This window comes from Oncorhynchus nerka, linkage group LG22 (genome assembly GCF_034236695.1).
Source record: "Oncorhynchus nerka isolate Pitt River linkage group LG22, Oner_Uvic_2.0, whole genome shotgun sequence".
NCBI lineage: Eukaryota > Metazoa > Chordata > Actinopteri > Salmoniformes > Salmonidae > Oncorhynchus > Oncorhynchus nerka.
In genome coordinates, this window is record NC_088417.1 from 4,303,783 (window position 1) to 4,325,300 (window position 21,518).

Below are 21,518 nucleotides of genomic sequence, written 5' to 3' on the forward strand. Positions count from 1 at the left end.
TTGATGACTACATTGATTGTGGTGGTCTCAGCTCGGCTGTGTTCCCCTCTGGAGGTAAGACTGAACCATTCTCACCGGAGAAACGGGTGTCATCAAAAATATCACAACACTTCTAGCACTGCCTATGTAGCCCGTACGACCTATTGCAATGGCGACAACTAAACTTGCAATATGCAGGTGTACTTACTGTGTGCATAAATCACATTTTCGGTGTCGAATATAATCCATTTTTTTTCTTCCTGGAATTGTGATGTGGTCTGTTCCTAAATCCATCAGTTCTCTTTAGTGTTTGCCAATGTTGGAGGTGTAACTGGGGTCTGGCCCTGGACAAAGGTAAAGAATAGTCTATTTATTAGCGACGTATTCGTGTTCAGATAGCCCTTGGGGTTGTTGTTCGACCTGTGTCACCTCTGAATATGTGTGTGTTGTCTTGGTGAATTATACCGGGCTGGTTTCTGCAGCGAAATGCAAACTAAAGGGCTGTTCGGCCATGATGTTCCCGAGCGCACTGGAAGAGTTCAGAACCGGTTAGCTAGCTGGCTAATTATCTAACCTAATGCAGAACAAATATGCATTCATTTAACCCAATGCAGAACAAATACGCATTCATTTAACCCATGCACGGTTACATCTGCAACGTGTCTTTTATATATATATATATATATATATAGCAAAACGTTTACGGCACGTTTTGGTATCCATTTTTCATGGGATGGTTATTGCTGTTAGCACAGCAGGAGCAGCTACAGTTAGTTTAGCTGGTTAGCATGTCATGTCATGCAATAATATCAAGACTATATTGATATAATATAATTCCCGATGATTTTAGACAGCGGGCCAGCTGACTAGTGGTTGTTGTTGGCAGCTGGCTCTGTTATTATAGCTAGGTAGTTAGCTCGCTAGTTAGTTCAACTGGCTAATAATAACACACATGCTAACTTACTAGTTGTATCTTTTCGCCTCTTGTCCGGACAGCTAACTACTAGCCATACGTGGAGAAAATAAGTTATATTGTAATGTGACGTGTTATGCTCAATATAGGTCAGCCAAAATGAACCATGTGTTCTGATAAAACTAATTACTGGATCATGTGGTAGGCCCAACTACTGATCCATTGGTTATTCTGCTTATCAGAACTCACTTTGAAAACGTGTTATTCCCATCCAAAGATTATTTGATGGTTTCTACCCAGGGCTCATTTGATGGTTTCTACCCAGGGCTCGTTTGATGGTTTCTACCCAGGGCTCGTTTGATGGTTTCTACCCAGGGCTCGTTTGATGGTTTCTACCCAGGGCTCGTTTGATGGTTTCTACCCAGGGCTCGTTTGATGGTTTCTACCCAGGGCTCGTTTGATGGTTTCTACCCAGGGCTCGTTTGATGGTTTCTACCCAGGGCTCGTTTGATGGTTTCTACCCAGGGCTCGTTTGATGGTTTCTACCCAGGGCTCGTTTGATGGTTTCTACCCAGGGCTCGTTTGATGGTTTCTACCCAGGGCTCGTTTGATGGTTTCTACCCAGGGCTCGTTTGATGGTTTCTACCCAGGGCTCATTTGATGGTTTCTACCCAGGGCTCATTTGATGGTTTCTACCCAGGGCTCGTTTGATGGTTTCTACCCAGGGCTCATTTGATGGTTTCTACCCATTTGATGGTCGCTTGATGGTTTCTACCCAGGGCTCGTTTGATGGTTTTACCCAGGGCTCATTTGATGGTTTCTACCCAGGGCTCATTTGATGGTTTCTACCCAGGGCTCATTTGATGGTTTCTACCCAGGGCTCATTTGATGGTTTCTACCCAGGGCTCATTTGATGGTTTCTACCCAGGGCTCATTTGATGGTTTCTACCCAGGGCTCATTTGATGGTTTCTACCCAGATCTCATCTGAAGGTTTATAACCAGGTCTCATCTGAAGGTTTATAACCAGGTCTCATCTGAAGGTTTCTACCCAGGTCTCATCTGAAGGTTTATAACCAGGGCTCATTTGATGGTTTATAACCAGGTCTCATCTGAAGGTTTATAATCCAGGTCTCATCTGAAGGTTTCTACCCAGGTCTCATTTGATAAAGGGTTTCATTTACACTTAAGGTCATAGCATCAAACACACATAGAAGTACTGTAATATAGATTCACAAAGCTGATTCTACTGCGAAGACTCTGTGGCCCTCAGGGACCTCCGGGGCCTCATCCTGTAGGCTACACAAGGATAAGGGCCACTATATTGGGTAATCAAATACATTTTTTGTTGTTGTTGTCACATGCGCTGACTACGACAGGTGAAATGCTTACTTTTACAAGCCCATAGCCAACAATGTAGTTCAAGAAATAGAGTTTAAGAAAATATTTACTGAATAAAGTAAAAAATTAAATAAAAAGTAACAATTCATAAAATAACATTAACGAGGCTAAATACAGGGTGTATCAGTACAGAGTCAGTGTGCAGGGGATACAGGTTAGTCGAGATAATTTGTACATGTAGGTAGGGGTGAAGTGATTATGCATAGATAATAAACAGCGAGTAGCAGCATTGTGAAAAAGCGGAAGGGGGGGGTGTCAATGTAAATAGTCCAGGTGGCCATTTTGATTAATTGTTCAGCAGTCTTATGGCTTGAGGGTAGAAGCTGTTAAGGAGACTTTTGGACCTCGACTTGGCGCTCCGGTTCCGCTTGCTGTGCGGTCGCAGAGAGAACAGTCTTATGACTCTTCCTGCAGTTACAGGGCCGTCACAGCTAGCACTATACTACCTATTCCATAAATGTTCAAACCGATTGGGAGAGACCCATAAGTACTGTGTTTTGCTAGCTAACATGTCCACCACTGGCCCTGCGTTGTCTCTCTCTGGCTGCAATGACTCTGTGTGCTTCCAAAATGGCATCCAAAGTAGTGAGATTTATAATATGGAATAGGGTACCACTTGCTCCCTCGATGTTGAGCTTAGCAGCAGGGACATGAGCATAAAGGATCATTGTGTGGTCGCATTAACTTACCACCAATGGATCAGAATGTGAGCTAGGCTACTCTGTTTGGGTTCTGGTGATGTCATTTCCTGGCCGACTTACCTCAGTCCAGTGCCGTCATAGGCCGAAAGGACTGCGTCCCAAATGGCTCCTCCCCTATTCCTCGTGTAGTGCACTTCTCTTGAACAGTAGTGCACTATTATGTGGGGAATAGGGTGTCGTTTGGGATGCGAGGAAGGTCGCTGGACAAACAATGAACAGGGCTTTCATGGGGACTTCTGTACTATGCTCATACTCTTGTTATATAGCCATACATTACTTGGCTAGAGGATACATGCTACTGTGTCACAGCTCACACGCGTCATTCGTTCTGTGTGTTTAATATATATTTGCTCCTCTGCCAGGTATAGAGCATGGCTCAAGTGAAAGTGCAGACCTCAACGCCCCTGGCTGGCCCTGGCTTCTCCCCCCTGTCTCCCCTCGGGGCCATGCCCAGTCCAGGACCCTTGGGTCTACAGCCCTCAGTCAATGGCCCTGGACCCACACCCGGCTGCCCCGCTCCCTCAGCCGGGGGTGGGCCCGACACCCCTGTGTCTGCCAACTCACCAGGTAGGTCAAATTCTTATCTGGACCTCCAAGCCATCCCCACTGCTTTTTAAAACATTCATCAGGGCCTGATATAGACCTGGGACACCATGTGGGTTATCCCCTCTAATCAGGGACTGGTTTAGACCTGGGACACCATGTGGGTTATCCCCTCTAATCAGGAACTGATTTAGACCTGGGACACCATGTGGGTGATCCCCCTCTAATCAGGGACTGGTTTAGACCTGGGACACCAGGTGGGTGATTCCCCTCTAATCAGGGACTGATTTAGACCTGGGACACCAGGTGGGTGATTCCCCTCTAATCAGGGCCTGATTTAGACCTGGGACACCAGGTGAGTGATTCCCCTCTAATCAGGGCCTGATTTAGACCTGGGACACCAGGGGGGTGATTCCCCTCTAATCAGGGCCTGATTTAGACCTGGGACATCAGGTGGGTGATTCCCCTCTAATCAGGGACTGGTTTAGACCTGGGACACCAGGTGGGTGATTCCCCTCTAATGAGGGACACCAGGTGGGTGATTCCCCTCTAATCAGGGACTGGTTTAGACCTGGGACACCAGGTGGGTGATTCCCCTCTAATTAGGAACTGATTTAGACCTGGGACACCATGTGGGTGATCCCCCTCTAATCAGGGACTGGTTTAGACCTGGGACACCAGGTGAGTGATTCCCCTCTAATCAGGGCCTGATTTAGACCTGGGACACCAGGGGGGTGATTCCCCTCTAATCAGGGCCTGATTTAGACCTGGGACATCAGGTGGGTGATTCCCCTCTAATCAGGGCCTGATTTAGACCTGGGACATCAGGTGGTTGATTCCCCTCTAATCAGGGCCTGATTTAGACCTGGGACACCAGGTGGGTGATTCCCCCTCTAATCAGGGCCTGATTTAGACCTGGGACATCAGGTGGGTGCAGTTAAAGATCAGGTAGAACAAAACCAGCAGCACTCGTGACCTCGTAGGTTCAGATTTGAATAACCCCAGGTCTATAGGCTAGTACTAGTTACTGCCCCTGTGTCTGCCTATATAGACCTATACAATACGTGTTTTATTGGTCCATTTGCATGGAGCAATCCTTCTGTTGTTGTTGTTGTTGTCACAGGACCTAACCTGACACGCAACACTTACAATTCATCCGAAGGTAGCTAGAGGAGACGAAAACACGTCACTGTCGTATTGAGTGTTGAAGTCGTATGAAGTCGAATTGAAAGTGTTAGTGGGAAGAGAGAAGTGACCTTTACCTCTTCTACGGTATAGTTTAGTTACTAGTTACTAGTTACTAGCGTCGTGGTACAGTTCTAACACACAGACCAGGAGTTGAAATAAACAGACGTCTCATCTCAGCCCAACATCAGTTTTCGTATCGTCAATCACAATAATGACTATTATTGATGATTGTTGGTGATTAACATGTTATTGTGTTTCTTTTCTCTCTCCTCATAACAATGTAATGTGGTCCAGGCCCACCCCAGGAGAACATGGCAAACCCTAAAGAGAAAACTCCCATGTGTCTGGTGAATGAGTTAGCCCGTTTCAACAGGATCCAACCACAATACAAGCTGCTCAACGAGAGAGGCCCTGCACACGCTAAGGTACCCAGCCTCACGAAGCACCACTTCCCTGTTCAAAGTGACACGACTAATGGTTTACACCGTCACCGGTTTACATCACCGGTTTACACCATCACCGGTTTACACCATCACCGGTTTACATCACTGGTTTACACCATCACTGGTTTACACCATCACCGGTTTACACCATCACCGGTTTACATCACCGGTTTACACCATCACCGGTTTACACCATCACCGGTTTACACCATCACCGGTTTACACAGTCACCGATTTACACAGTCACTGATTTACACCGTCACTGATTTACACCATCACTGGTTAACACCATCACTGGTTTACACCATCACTGGTTTACACCATCACTGATTTACACCATCACTGGTTTACACCATCACTGATTAACACCATCACTGGTTTACACCATCACTGGTTTACACCATCACTGGTTTACACCATCACTGGTTTACACCGTCACTGATTTACACCGTCACTGGTTTACACCGTCACTGGTTTACACCGTCACTGGTTTACACCGTCACTGGTTAACACCATCACTGATTTACACCATCACTGATTAACACCATCACTGGTTAACACCGTCACTGGTTTACACCGTCACTGGTTTACACCGTTACTGGTTTACACCGTCACTGGTTTACACCGTCACTGGTTTACACCGTTACTGGTTTACACCGTCACTGGTTTACACCGTCACTGGTTTACACCGTCACTGGTTTACACCGTCACTGGTTTACACCGTTACTGGTTTACACCATCACTGGTTTACACCATCACTGGTTTACACCATCACTGATTAACACCACCACTGGTTTACACCATCACTGGTTTACACCACCACTGGTATACACCGTTACTGGTTTACACCGTCACTGGTTTACACTGACACTACGCACAGCTGTGTTGGTCTGTCTTCTCCTAAAGACACAGCCGACTCTGTGTTGGTCTGTCTTCTCCTAAAGACACAGCCGACCCTGTGTTGGTCTGTCTTCTCCTAAAGACACAGCCGACCCTGTGTTGGTCTGTCTTCTCCTAAAGACACAGCCGACCCTGTGTTGGTCTGTCTTCTCCTAAAGACACAGCCGACCCTGTGTTGGTCTGTCTTCTCCTAAAGACACAGCCGACTCTGTGTTGGTCTGTCTTCTCCTAAAGACACAGCCGACCCTGTGTTGGTCTGTCTTCTCCTAAAGACACAGCCGACCCTGTGTTGGTCTGTCTTCTCCTAAAGACACAGCCGACCCTGTGTTGGTCTGTCTTCTCCTAAAGACACAGCCGACCCTGTGTTGGTCTGTCTTCTCCTAAAGACACAGCCGACCCTGTGTTGGTCTGTCTTCTCCTAAAGACACAGCCAACCCTTTCGTTGACGTAAGACACGGCAAAATCAGATTTTTATGCCATGGATCCCTATTACATTACTTGATGTAATGTTAAATGTCTTAGTGTCTGCTCAGCTAAATGACTAGATGTAATGTTAAATGTCTTAGTGTCTGCTCAGCTAAATGACTTGATGTAATGTTAAATGTCTTAGTGTCTGCTCAGCTAAATGACTTGATGTAATGTTAAATGTCTTAGTGTCTGCTCAGCTAAATGACTTGATGTAATGTTAAATGTGGTGTTTTCCCTCCTGTCCACTGGGTGGCGCCGTGGACAGATCTTTACAGTGCAGCTGTGTCTGGAGGAGCAGGTGTGGGAGGCGGAGGGCACCAGCATCAAGAAGGCTCAGCACTCCACCGCCTGCCTTGCCCTCACTGAGAGCCTTCTGCCCAGGCCCGCTCCTCGCTCTCCTACAATGGACGTCAACAGCAACCCAGGTCATTTGGATGTCTTATTTGTGATGTTTTTCTTTTTATAGGGACGTTGTACTGAGAAATTCTGCGTTGAGCCAGATTTAACCTCCAGTTGATCTGTAGACAGAACACTCAGGCTCTCAACACCAGGGTCCTGGTCAATGGCAACACATGAGAGAAAACATTTTGAGAGAGAAAACTAAAACGAAAGTTCAATAACTGTGTTCCAAAACATTTTACAGTACAATCACTCTCTATATTTTACAGTACAATCACTCTCTATATTTTACAGTACAATCACTCTCTATATTTTACAGTACAATCACTCTCTATATTTTACAGTACAATCACTCTCTATATTTTACAGTACAATCACTCTCTATATTTTACAGTACAATCACTCTCTATATTTTACAGTAAATTCAGAGAGACTTGCCGAGGCCTCGGCCAGTCCAGAGAGTACCAGTGACAGTACCAGGGTCAGTACCAGGGTTAGAGGACAGCCGTTGGCCTCGGCCCATCCAGACAGTACCAGGGACATACCAGGGTTAGAGGACAGCCGTTGGCCTCGGCCCATCCAGACAGTACCAGGGACAGTACCAGGGGTAGAGGAGGACAGCCGTAGGCCTCGGTCCCTCCAGACAGTACCAGGGACAGAGGAGGAGAGTTGTAGGCCTCGGTCCATCCAGACAGTACCAGGGTCAGAGGACAGCCCCTCTCTACCTCTCTCTCTCTACCTCTCTCTCTGCCTCTCTCTCTCTGCCTCTCTCTCTCTACCTCTCTCTCTCTACCTCTCTCTCTGCCTCTCTCTTTCTGCCTCTCTCTCTCTACCTCTCTCTCTCTACCTCTCTCTCTGCCTCTCTCTCTCTGCCTCTCTCTCTCTCTACCTATCTCTCTGCCTCTCTCTCTCTCTCTCTCTCTCTGTCTCTCTCTGCCTCTCTCTCTCTGCCTCTCTCTCTCTGCCTCTCTCTCTGCCTCTCTCTCTGCCTCTCTCTCTGCCTCTCTCTCTGCCTCTCTCTCTCTGCCTCTCTCTCTCTACCTCTCTCTCTACCTCTCTCTCTACCTACCTCTCTCTCTACCTCTCTCTCTCTACCTCTCCTCTCTCTCTTTCTGTCTCTATCTCTCTCTACCCCTCTACCTCTCTCTCTCTCTCTCTCTCTCTCTCTCTCTCTCTCTCTCTCTCTCTCTACCTCTCTCTCTCTACCCTCTCTCTCTCTCTACCTCTCTCTCTCTCTCTCTCTCTCTCTCTCTCTCTCTCTCTACCCCTCTCTCTCTCTCTCTCTCTACCCCTCTCTCTCTCTCTCTCTCTCTACTCTCTCTCTCTCTCTCTCTCTCTCTCTACCTCTCTCTCTCTCTCTCTCTCTCTCTACTCCTCTCTCTCTCTCTCTCTCTCTCTCATCCTCTCTCTCTCTCTCTCTACCTCTCTCTCTCTCTCTCTCTCTCTCTCTCTCTCTACCTCTCTCTCTCTCTACCCTCTCTACCTCTCTCTCTCTACCCCTCTCTCTCTCTCTCTCTGTCTCTATCTCTCTCTACCCCTCTACCCTCTCTCTCTCTCTCTCTCTCTCTCTCTCTACCTCTCTCTCTACCCCTCCTCTCTACCTCTCTCTCTCTACCTCTCTCTCTCTACCTCTCTCTACCCCCTCTCTCTCTACCTCTCTCTCTACTCTCCTCTCTCTACCTCTCTCTCTCTCTACCTCTCTCTCTCTCTCTCTACCGCTCTCTCTCTAACTCTCTGTCTACCCCCCCTCACTCTGCCTCCCTCTCTCCTCCTGTAGGTAGTATCACCCCTACGGTGGAGCTGAATGGTCTGGCCATGAAGAGAGGTGAGCCAGCCATCTACCGTCCCCTGGACCCCAAGCCCATGCCCAACTACAGAGCCAACTATAACTTCAGAGGCATGTTCAACCAAAGGTGAGTCCGACCACCTCGCGCGACCAAACCATTTGTTTGTTTCTTCATTCATTATATTTGAGTCATTTAGCAGATGCCAGAGCGACTTAGAGTTAGATGAGGCGACCACAGCAGTACATTTGACCTCAAACCAGCAAAGTCAGTAGGAAAAGACAAGTGACATTTTTATTACGTTAAAGCATACTGCCTCGGCAGGTCATTTCAAGTTTATTATTATGATTATTTTTTACCTTTATTTAACCAGGCAAGTCAGTTAAGAACACATTCTTATTTTCAATGACGGCCTAGGAACAGTGGATTAACTGTCTTGTTCAGGGGCAGAACGACAGATTTGGACCTTGTCAGCTCGGGGGTTTGAACTTGCAACCTTCCGGTTACTAGTCCAACACTCTAACCACTAGGCTACCCTGCCGCCCCGGTTACTGTGTACTGTTACCTAGCTAATGTTAGCTAGCTGGCTGGTCATTTCAAGTTGAAGTGTACTGTTACCTAGCTAATGTTAGCTAGCTGGCAGGTAATTTCAAGTTAAAGTGTACTGTTACCTAGCTAATGTTAGCTAGCTGGCAGGTCATTTCAAGTTAAAGTGTACTGTTACCTAGCTAATGTTAGCTAGCTGGCAGGTCATTTCAAGTTAAAGTGTACTGTTACCTAGCTAATGTTAGCTAGCTGGCAGGTCATTTCAAGTTAAAGTGTACTGTTACCTAGCTAATGTTAGCTAGCTGGCAGGTCATTTCAAGTTAAAGTGTACTGTTACCTAGCTAATGTTAGCTAGCTGGCAGGTCATTTCAAGTTAAAGTGTACTGTTACCTAGCTAATGTTAGCTAGCTGGCTGGTCATTTAGTTAAAGTGTACTGTTACCTAGCTAATGTTAGCTAGCTGGCAGGTCATTTCAAGTTGTTACTGTTACCTAGCTAATGTTAGCTAGCTGGCAGGTCATTTCAAGTTAAAGTGTACTGTTACCTAGCTAATGTTAGCTAGCTGGCAGGTCATTTCAAGTTAAAGTGTACTGTTACCTAGCTAATGTTAGCTAGCTGGCAGGTAATTTCAAGTTAAAGTGTACTGTTACCTAGCTAATGTTAGCTAGCTGGCAGGTAATTTCAAGTTAAAGTGTACTGTTACCTAGCTAATGTTAGCTAGCTGGCAGGTAGTGTACTGTTACCTAGCTAATGTTAGCTAGCTGGCAGGTCATTTCAAGTTAAAGTGTACTGTTACCTAGCTAATGTTAGCTAGCTGGCAGGTCATTTCAAGTTAAAGTGTACTGTTACCTAGCTAATGTTAGCTAGCTGGCAGGTCATTTCAAGTTAAAGTGTACTGTTACCTAGCTAATGTTAGCTAGCTGGCTGGTCATTTCAAGTTAAAGTGTACTGTTACCTAGCTAATGTTAGCTAGCTGGCTGGTCATTTCAAGTTAAAGTGTACTGTTACCTAGCTAATGTTAGCTAGCTGGCTGGTCATTTCAAGTTAAAGTGTACTGTTACCTAGCTAATGTTAGCTAGCTGGCTGGTCATTTCAAGTTAAAGTGTACTGTTACCTAGCTAATGTTAGCTAGCTGGCTGGTCATTTCAAGTTAAAGTGTACTGTTACCTAGCTAGCTAATGTTAGCTAGCTGGCTGGTCATTTCAAGTTAAAGTGTACTGTTACCTAGCTAATGTTAGCTAGCTGGCTGGTCATTTCAAGTTAAAGTGTACTGTTACCTAGCTAATGTTAGCTAGCTGGCAGGTCATTTCAAGTTAAAGTGTACTGTTACCTAGCTAATGTTAGCTAGCTGGCAGGTCACTTCAAGTTAAAGTGTACTGTTACCTAGCTAATGTTAGCTAGCTGGCAGGTCATTTCAAGTTAAAGTGTACTGTTACCTAGCTAATGTTAGCTAGCTGGCAGGTCACTTCAAGTTAAAGTGTACTGTTACCTAGCTAATGTTAGCTAGCTGGCTGGTCATTTCAAGTTAAAGTGTACTGTTACCTAGCTAATGTTAGCTAGCTGGCTGGTCATTTCAAGTTAAAGTGTACTGTTACCTAGCTAATGTTAGCTAGCTGGCTGGTCATTTCAAGTTAAAGTGTACTGTTACCTAGCTAATGTTAGCTAGCTGGCTGGTCATTTCAAGTTAAAGTGTACTGTTACCTAGCTAATGTTAGCTAGCTGGCAGGTCATTTCAAGTTAAAGTGTACTGTTACCTAGCTAATGTTAGCTAGCTGGCTGGTCATTAAAGTGTACTGTTACCTAGCTAATGTTAGCTAGTTATAGCGTAATGTTAGCTAGTTATAGCCTAATGTTAGCTAGCTATAGCCTAATGTTAGCTAGTTATAGCCTAATGTTAGCTAGTTATAGCCTAATGTTAGCTAGTTATAGCCTAATGTTAGCTAGTTATAGCCCAATGTTAGCTAGTTATAGCCTAATGTTAGCTAGTTATAGCCTAATGTTAGCTAGTTATAGCCTAATGTTATCTAGTTATAGCCTAATGTTAGCTAGTTATAGCCTAATGTTAGCTAGTTATAGCCTAATGTTAGCTAGTTATAGCCTAATGTTAGCTAGTTATAGCCTAATGTTAGCTAGCTATAGCCTAATGTTAGCTAGCTATAGCCTAATGTTAGCTAGCTATAGCCTAATGTTAGCTAGTTATAGCCTAATGTTAGCTAGTTATAGCCTACTGTTAGCTAGTTATAGCCTAATGATAGCTAGTTATAGCCTAATGTTAGCTAGTTATAGCCTAATGTTAGCTAGTTATAGCCTAATGTTAGCTAGTTATAGCCTAATGTTAGCTAGTTATAGCCTAATGTTAGCTAGCTATAGCCTAATGTTAGCTAGTTATAGCTAGCTATAGCCTACTGTTAGCTATATAACATTGGTTGGTTAGCTACCTGCAGGTTCATTCAAACCCACCTTTGACCTTCGAAGGAACAATGTAGAACATCCCTCATCCTTTTTTATTTTACCTTTATTTAACCAGGCAAGTCAGTTAAAGAACAAATTCTTTATTTTCAATGACGGCCTAGGAACAGCGGGTTAACTGCATGTTCAGGGGCAGAATGACAGATTTGTACCTTGTCAGCTCGGGGGTTTGAACTTGCAACCTTCTCCAACCACTAGGCTACCCTACCACCTCTACCCTCTAACCACTAGGCTACCTACCACCTCTACACTCTAACCACTAGGCTACCTACCACCTCTACTCTCTAACCACTAGGCTACCTACCACATCTACACTCTAACCACTAGGCTACCCTACCACCTCTACCCTCTAACCACTAGGCTACCTACCACCTCTACACTCTAACCACTAGGCTACCTACCACCTCTACACTCTAACCACTAGGCTACCCTACCACCTCTACACTCTAACCACTAGGCTACCTACCACCTCTATACTCTAACCACTAGGCTACCTGCCTCCTCTACACTCTAACCACTAGGCTACCCTACCACCTCTACACTCTAACCACTAGGCTACCCTACCACCTCTGCACTCTAACCACTAGGCTACCCTACCACCTCTACACTCTAACCACTAGGCTACCTGCCACCTCTACACTCTAACCACTAGGCTACCCTACCACCTCTAACCACTAGGCTACCCTACCACCTCTACCTTCTAACCACTAGGCTACCCTACCACCTCTACACTCTAACCACTAGGCTACCCTACCACCTCTACCCTCTAACCACTAGGCTACTCTACCCTCTAACCACTAGGCTACCCTACCACCTCTACACTCTAACCACTAGGCTACCCTACCACCTCTACCCTCTAACCACTAGGCTACCCTACCACCTCTACCCTCTAACCACTAGGCTACCCTACCACCTCTACCCTCTAACCACTAGGCTACCCTACCACCTCTACCCTCTAACCTCTAACCACTAGGCTACCCTACCACCTCTACCCTCTAACCACTAGGCTACCCTGCCACCTCTACACTCTAACCACTAGGCTACCTGCCACCTCTCCACTCTAACCACTAGGCTACCTGCCTCCTCTACACTCTAACCACTAGGCTACCTGCCACCTCTACACTCTAACCACTAGGCTACCTGCCACCTCTACACTCTAACCACTAGGCTACCTGCCACCTCTACACTCTAACCACTAGGCTACCTGCCACCTCTACACTCTAACCACTAGGCTACCTGCCACCTCTACTCTCTAACCACGAGCCTACCTGCCACCTCTACACTCTAACCACTAGGCTACCTGCCACCTCTACTCTCTAACCACTAGGCTACCTGCCACCTCTACACTCTAACCACTAGGCTACCTGCCACCTCTACACTCTAACCACTAGGCTACCTGCCACCTCTACTCTCTAACCACTAGGCTACCTGCCACCTCTACTCTCTAACCACTAGGCTACCTGCCACCTCTACACTCTAACCACTAGGCTACCTGCCACCTCTACTCTCTAACCACTAGCCTACCTGCCACCTCTACACTCTAACCACTAGGCTACCTGCCACCTCACTCTAACCACGAGCCTACCTGCCACCTCTACACTCTAACCACTAGGCTACCTGCCACCTCTACTCTCTAACCACTAGGCTACCTGCCACCTCTACACTCTAACCACTAGGCTACCTGCCACCTCTACACTCTAACCACTAGGCTACCTGCCACCTCTACACTCTAACCACTAGGCTACCCTGCCACCTCTACACTCTAACCACTAGGCTACCCTGCCACCTCTACACTCTAACCACTAGGCTACCCTACCACCTCTACACTCTAACCACTAGGCTACCCTACCACCTCTACACTCTAACCACTAGGCTACCCTACCACCTCTACCCTCTAACCACTATGCTACCCTACCACCTCTACACTCTAACCACTAGGCTACCTGCCACCTCTCCACTCTAACCACTAGGCTACCTGCCACCTCTACTCTCTAACCACGAGCCTACCTGCCACCTCTACACTCTAACCACTAGGCTACCTGCCACCTCTACTCTCTAACCACTAGGCTACCTGCCGCCTCTACACTCTAACCACTAGGCTACCTGCCACCTCTACTCTCTAACCACTAGGCTACCTGCCACCTCTACTCTCTAACCACTAGGCTACCTGCCACCTCTACACTCTAACCACTAGGCTACCTGCCACCTCTACTCTCTAACCACGAGCCTACCTGCCACCTCTACACTCTAACCACTAGGCTACCTGCCACCTCTACTCTCTAACCACGAGCCTACCTGCCACCTCTACACTCTAACCACTAGGCTACCTGCCACCTCTACTCTCTAACCACTAGGCTACCTGCCACCTCTACACTCTAACCACTAGGCTACCTGCCACCTCTACACTCTAACCACTAGGCTACCTGCCACCTCTACACTCTAACCACTAGGCTACCCTGCCACCTCTACACTCTAACCACTAGGCTACCCTGCCACCTCTACACTCTAACCACTAGGCTACCCTAACACCTCTACACTCTAACCACTAGGCTACCCTACCACCTCTACACTCTAACCACTAGGCTACCTGCCTCCTCTACCCTCTAACCACTAGGCTACCCTACCACCTCTACACTCTAACCACTAGGCTACCCTACCACCTCTACACTCTAACCACTAGGCTACCCTACCACCTCTACACTCTAACCACTAGGCTACCCTACCACCTCTACCTCTAACCACTATGCTACCCTACCACCTCTACACTCTAACCACTAGGCTACCTGCCACCTCTCCACTCTAACCACTAGGCTACCTGCCACCTCTACTCTCTAACCACGAGCCTACCTGCCACCTCTACACTCTAACCACTAGGCTACCTGCCACCTCTACTCTCTAACCACTAGGCTACCTGCCACCTCTACACTCTAACCACTAGGCTACCTGCCACCTCTACACTCTAACCACTAGGCTACCTACCACCTCTACACTCTAACCACTAGGCTACCCTGCCACCTCTACACTCTAACCACTAGGCTACCCTACCACCTCTACACTCTAACCACTAGGCTACCCTACCACCTCTACACTCTAACCACTAGGCTACCTGCCTCCTCTAACCACTAGGCTACCCTACCACCTCTACACTCTAACCACTAGGCTACCTGCCACCTCTACCTCTAACCACTAGGCTACCCTACCACCTCTACACTCTAATCACTAGGCTACCTGCCACCTCTACACTCTAACCACTAGGCTACCTGCCACCTCTACCCTCTAACCACTAGGTTACCTGCCTCCTCTACACTCTAACCACTAGGCTACCTACCACCTCTACACTCTAACCACTAGGCTACCCTACCACCTCTACCCTCTAACCACTAGGCTACCCTACCACCTCTACCCTCTAACCACTATGCTACCCTACCACCTCTACCCTCTAACCACTAGGCTACCCTACCACCTCTACCCTCTAACCACTAGGCTACCCTACCACCTCTACCCTCTAACCACTAGGCTACCCTACCACCTCTACACTCTAACCACTAGGCTACCCTACCACCTCTACCCTCTAACCACTAGGCTACCCTACCACCTCTACACTCTAACCACTAGGCTACCCTACCACCTCTACCCTCTAACCACTAGGCTACCTGCCACCTCTACACTCTAACCACTAGGCTACCTGCCACCTCTCCACTCTAACCACTAGGCTACCTGCCACCTCTACTCTCTAACCACTAGGCTACCTGCCTCCTCTACACTCTAACCACTAGGCTACCTGCCACCTCTACACTCTAACCACTAGGCTACCTGCCACCTCTACACTCTAACCACTAGGCTACCTGCCACCTCTACACTCTAACCACTAGGCTACCCTACCACCTCTACACTCTAACCACTAGGCTACCCTACCACCTCTACACTCTAACCACTAGGCTACCCTACCACCTCTACACTCTAACCACTAGGCTACCCTACCACCTCTACACTCTAACCACTAGGCTACCTACCACCTCTACACTCTAACCACTAGGCTACCTACCACCTCTACACTCTAACCACTAGGCTACCCTACCACCTCTACCCTCTAGCCACTAGGCTACCTGCCTCCTCTACACTCTAACCACTAGGCTACCTGCCTCCTCTACACTCTAACCACTAGGCTACCTACCACCTCTACACTCTAACCACTAGGCTACCTGCCTCCTCTACACTCTAAGCACTAGGCTACCTGCCTCCTCTACACTCTAAGCACTAGGCTACCTGCCTCCTCTACACTCTAACCACTAGGCTACCTACCACCTCTACACTCTAACCACTAGGCTACCCTACCACCTCTACCCTCTAACCACTAGGCTACCTGCCGCCTCTACCCTCTAACCACTAGGCTACCTGCCACCTCTACACTCTAACCACTAGGCTACCTGCCTCCTCTACACTCTAACCACTAGGCTACCCTGCCCCCTCTACCCTCTAACCACTAGGCTACATGCCTCCTCTACTCTCTAACCACTAGGCTACCTGCTATCCTCCTTACTGTAGTGTGTAACGGTAGTGTCCCTGTTCAGGCCCATGTTGCTGTGTGTCTGATGGGTAAACCCTGTTCAGGCCCATGTTGCTGTGTGTCTGATGGGTAAACCCTGTTCAGGCCCATGTTGCTGTGTGTCTGATGGGTAAACCCGGTTCAGGCCCATGTTGCTGTGTGTCTGATGGGTAAACCCGGTTCAGGCCCATGTTGCTGTGTGTCTGATGGGTAAACCCTGTTCAGGCCCATGTTGCTGTGTGTCTGATGGGTAAACCCTGTTCAGGCCCATGTTGCTGTGTGTCTGATGGGTAAACCCTGTTCAGGCCCATGTTGCTGTGTGTCTGATGGGTAAACCCTGTTCAGGCCCATGTTGCTGTGTGTCTGATGGGTAAACCCGGTTCAGGCCCATGTGTCTGTGTGTCTGATGGGTAAACCCGGTTCAGGCCCATGTGTCTGTGTGTCTGATGGGTAAAACCAGGATTCTCCTTTTCATCCTTGTGACCCAGATGTGGTCCGGTATTCTTATCGTCAGGACGTTAGCTGGTGTTTTTCTGAACAGATTAAAGCTTGGCCCTTGCTCTCTGTCTCGGTCAACTCCCCTTCTCCTTCAGCAGAGTCGTCTCCAGTATTTCCAAACCACCATAAAAGCGTCAGAGGTTGTGGATTAATGGTCCCCCTCCCCGTGCTGGAATGCAGAGAGGGTAGAGAGGCCGTCTTACCTTATTTAGTTCAGACAGAGGTAGATAGACAGGACGGAGAGAGACAGACAGGACGGAGAGAGACAGACAGGACAGAGAGACAGACAGGACAGAGAGAGACAGACTGGACAGAGAGAGACAGACAGGACAGAGAGGGTAGAGAGGCCGTCTTACCTTATTTAGTTCAGACAGAGGTAGATAGACAGGACGGAGAGAGACAGACAGGACGGAGAGAGACAGACAGGACAGAGAGACAGACAGGACAGAGAGTGTAGAGAGGCCGTCTTACCTTATTTAGTTCAGACACAGAGGATATGTTGCTGCCCCTCTGCCCTGGTCACTTCCAGGTAGACAGTCTGTCTCTCTCTATCCTGTCTGTCTCTCTCTCTGTCCTGTCTGTCTCTCTGTCTGTCCTGTCTGTCTCTCTCTATCCTGTCTGTCTCTCTCTCTATCCTGTCTGTCTCTCTGTCTGTCCTGTCTGTCTCTCTGTCTGTCCTGTCTGTCTCTCTCTGTCCTGTCTGTCTTGTCTGTCTCTCTCTCTGTCTTGTCTGTCTCTCTCTCTGTCCTGTCTGTCTCTCTCTGTCCTGTCTGTCTGTCTGTCTGTCTCTCTGGAGGTCTTTCTGTTTTTATCGTTCCTCATATATTTTCTCGTCTTTTATCTAAAATGTGGAGGAAGTGTGGGAGTGGAGGAAGTGTGGTAGGAGTGGGAGGAGTGGAGGAAGTGTGGTAGGAGTGGGAGGAGTGGAGGAAGAGTGGGAGGAGTGGAGGAAGTGTGGTAGGAGTGGGAGGAGTGGAGGAAGTGTGGTAGGAGTGGAGGAAGTGTGGTAGGAGTGGAGGAAGTGTGGTAGGAGTGGAGGAAGTGTGGTAGGAGTGGGAGGAGTGGAGGAAGAGTGGGAGGAGTGGAGGAAGTGTGGTAGGAGTGGGAGGAGTGGAGGAAGTGTGGTAGGAGTGGGAGGAGTGGAGGAAGAGTGGGAGGAGTGGAGGAAGTGTGGGAGGAGTGGAGGAAGTGTGGGAGGAGTGGAGGAAGTGTGGGAGGAGTGGGAGGAGTGGAGGAGGAATGGGAGGAGTGGAGGAAGTGTGGGAGGAATGGGAGGAGTGGAGGAAGTGTGGGAGGAGTGGAGGAAGTGTGGGAGGAGTGGAGGAAGTGTGGGAGGAGTGGGAGGAGTGGGGAGGTGTGGGAGGAGGTGGAGGAAGTGTGGGAGGAGTAGGAGGAGTGGAGGAAGTGTGGGAGGAGTGGAGGAAGTGTGGGAGGAGTGGAGGAAGTGTGGGAGGAGTGGGAGGAGTGGAGGAAGTGTGGGAGGAGTAGGAGGAGTGGAGGAAGTGTGGGAGGAGTAGGAGGAGTGGAGGAAGTGTGGGAGGAGTGTGATACGAGGATGAAATCCTCTTTTGACATGTTGAAGCGATCATCTTAATGAATCAAACAGGAAGTTGAAGTCTTTTTCAGTATTTCTGGGTCAAATTGAAGCCTTTTTCATTATTTCTGGGTCATATTGAAGCCTTTTTCAGTATTTCTGAGTCATATTTGTTCATTGTTTTAAAAGTAACGTATCTAACAATCATTGTTGTTGAGACGTTCTCATCACTCCGTGTGTGGTAACAGTTGTTCCCCAGAAACAATAATGTTAACACTAGATGGCACTGCTGCCTAATGTGAAACCATTCAAGGTGCTTGTGTAAGGAAGGGGATTGGGCGGCCATTTTGTAATGAATAGTGATACAGGTGGTCGGCTACAGATGGTCTTCTGTCTGACTGCGTGTAAAGTGTTGGTCCTCGCAACACGAACAACCACTGAAAGTAACTAACTCGCAACACGAACAACCACTGAAAGTAACTAACTCGCAACACGAACAACCACTGAAAGTAACTAACTCGCAACCTTAACAACCACTGATACTGGATACTGGTTATCCTGGTTATACTGATGATACTGGTTATACTGGTTATACTGCTGATACTGGTTATCCTGGTTATACTGCTGATACTGGTTATACTGGTTATACTGCTGATACTGGTTATCCTGGTTATACTGCTGATACTGGTTATACTGCTGATACTGGTTATCCTGGTTATACTGCTGATACTGGTTATCCTGGTTATACTGCTGATACTGGTTATCCTGGTTATACTGGTTATCCTGGTTATACTGCTGATACTGGTTATACTGCTGATACTGGTTATCCTGGTTATACTGCTGATATGGGTTATCCTGGTTATACTGCTGATACTGGTTATCCTGGTTATACTGCTGATACTGGTTATCCTGGTTATACTGGTTATCCTGGTTATACTGGTTATCCTGGTTATACTGCTGATACTGGTTATACTGCTGATACTGCTGATACTGGTTATACTGCTGATACTGGTTATCCTGGTTATACTGGTTATACTGCTGATACTGGTTATCCTGGTTATACTGGTTATACTGCTGATACTGGTTATCCTGGTTATACTGCTGATACTGGTTATACTGCTGATACTGGTTATACTGCTGATACTGGTTATCCTGGTTATACTGCTGATACTGGTTATCCTGGTTATACTGGTTATCCTGGTTATACTGCTGATACTGGTTATCCTGGTTATACTGCTGATACTGGTTATCCTGGTTATACTGGTTATCCTGGTTATACTGGTTATACTGCTGATACTGGTTATACTGCTGATACTGGTTATCCTGGTTATACTGGTTATACTGCTGATACTGGTTATCCTGGTTATACTGCTGATACTGGTTATCCTGGTTATACTGGTTATACTGCTGATACTGGTTATCCTGGTTATACTGCTGATACTGGTTATCCTGGTTATACTGCTGATACTGGTTATCCTGGTTATACTGCTGATACTGGTTATACTGCTGATACTGGTTATCCTTGTTATACTGGTTATACTGCTGATACTGGTTATCCTGGTTATACTGGTGATACTGGTTATCCTGGTTATACTGCTGATACTGGTTATCCTGGTTATACTGCTGATACTGGTTATACTGCTGATACTGGTTATACTGCTGATACTGTTTATCCTGGTTATACTGCTGATACTGGTTATACTGCTGATACTGGTTATCCTGGTTATACTGCTGATACTGGTTATACTGGTTATACTGCTGATACTGGTTATACTGGTTATACTGCTCATACTGCTGATACTGGTTATCCTGGTTATACTGCTGATACTGGTTATCCTGGTTATACTGGTTATACTGTTTATACTGCTGATACTGGTTATACTGCTGATACTGGTTATCCTGGTTATACTGCTGATACTGGTTATACTGGTTATCCTGGTTATACTGGTTATCCTGGTTATACTGCTGATACTGGTTATCCTGGTTATACTGCTGATACTGGTTATACTGCTGATACTGGTTATACTGCTGATACTGGTTATCCTGGTTATACTGGTTATCCTGGTTATACTGGTTATCCTGGTTATACTGCTGATACTGGTTATCCTGGTTATACTGCTGATACTGGTTATCCTGGTTATACTGGTTATACTGCTGATACTGGTTATCCTGGTTATACTGCTGATACTGGTTATCCTGGTTATACTGGTTATCCTGGTTATACTGCTGATACTGGTTATACTGCTGATACTGGTTATAATGCTGATACTGGTTATCCTGGTTATACTGGTTATCCTGGTTATACTGCTGATACTGGTTATACTGCTGATACTGGTTATCCTGGTTATACTGCTGATACTGGTTATACTGCTGATACTGGTTATACTGGTTATACTGGTTATACTGCTGATACTGGTTATCCTGGTTATACTGCTGATACTGGTTATCCTGGTTATACTGCTGATACTGGTTATACTGCTGATACTGGTTATCCTGGTTATACTGGTTATACTGCTGATACTGGTTATCCTGGTTATACTGCTGATACTGGTTATACTGCTGATACTGGTTATCCTGGTTATACTGGTTATCCTGGTTATACTGCTGATACTGGTTATCCTGGTTATACTGCTGATACTGGTTATACTGCTGATACTGGTTATACTGCTGATACTGGTTATCCTGGTTATACTGGTCATCCTGGTTATACTGGTTATCCTGGTTATACTGCTGATACTGGTTATACTGCTGATACTGGTTATCCTGGTTATACTGGTTATACTGGTTATACTGCTGATACTGGTTATCCTGGTTATACTGATGATACTGGTTATCCTGGTTATACTGCTGATACTGGTTATCCTGGTTATACTGGTTATACTGGTTATACTGCTGATACTGGTTATACTGCTGATACTGGTTATACTGCTGATACTGGTTATCCTGGTTATACTGGTTATCCTGGTTATACTGCTGATACTGGTTATACTGCTGATACTGGTTATCCTGGTTATACTGGTTATACTGCTGATACTGGTTATCCTGGTTATACTGCTGATACTGGTTATCCTGGTTATACTGCTGATACTGGTTATCCTGGTTATACTGGTTATCCTGGTTATACTGCTGATACTGGTTATACTGCTGATACTGGTTATCCTGGTTATACTGGTTATACTGCTGATACTGGTTATACTGCTGATACTGGT

General features: G+C 46.8%; 1 protein-coding gene across 1 annotated transcript in view; it reads left to right on the plus strand.

The window, feature by feature from the left end:
- Nucleotides 1-233: 233 nt before the first annotated feature.
- The window catches only part of stau2 (staufen double-stranded RNA binding protein 2), a 546,241-nt gene continuing 524,956 nt past the window's right edge, over nt 234-21,518 (plus strand). Inside the window, exons 1-5 of the mRNA XM_065006870.1 lie at nt 234-333; nt 3,355-3,559; nt 5,018-5,148; nt 6,800-6,959; nt 8,711-8,846. Of these exons, the coding sequence (XP_064862942.1) occupies nt 3,364-3,559; nt 5,018-5,148; nt 6,800-6,959; nt 8,711-8,846 (623 nt within the window). The 5' untranslated portion in view covers nt 234-333; nt 3,355-3,363. The remainder of the gene's footprint in view (nt 334-3,354; nt 3,560-5,017; nt 5,149-6,799; nt 6,960-8,710; nt 8,847-21,518) is intronic.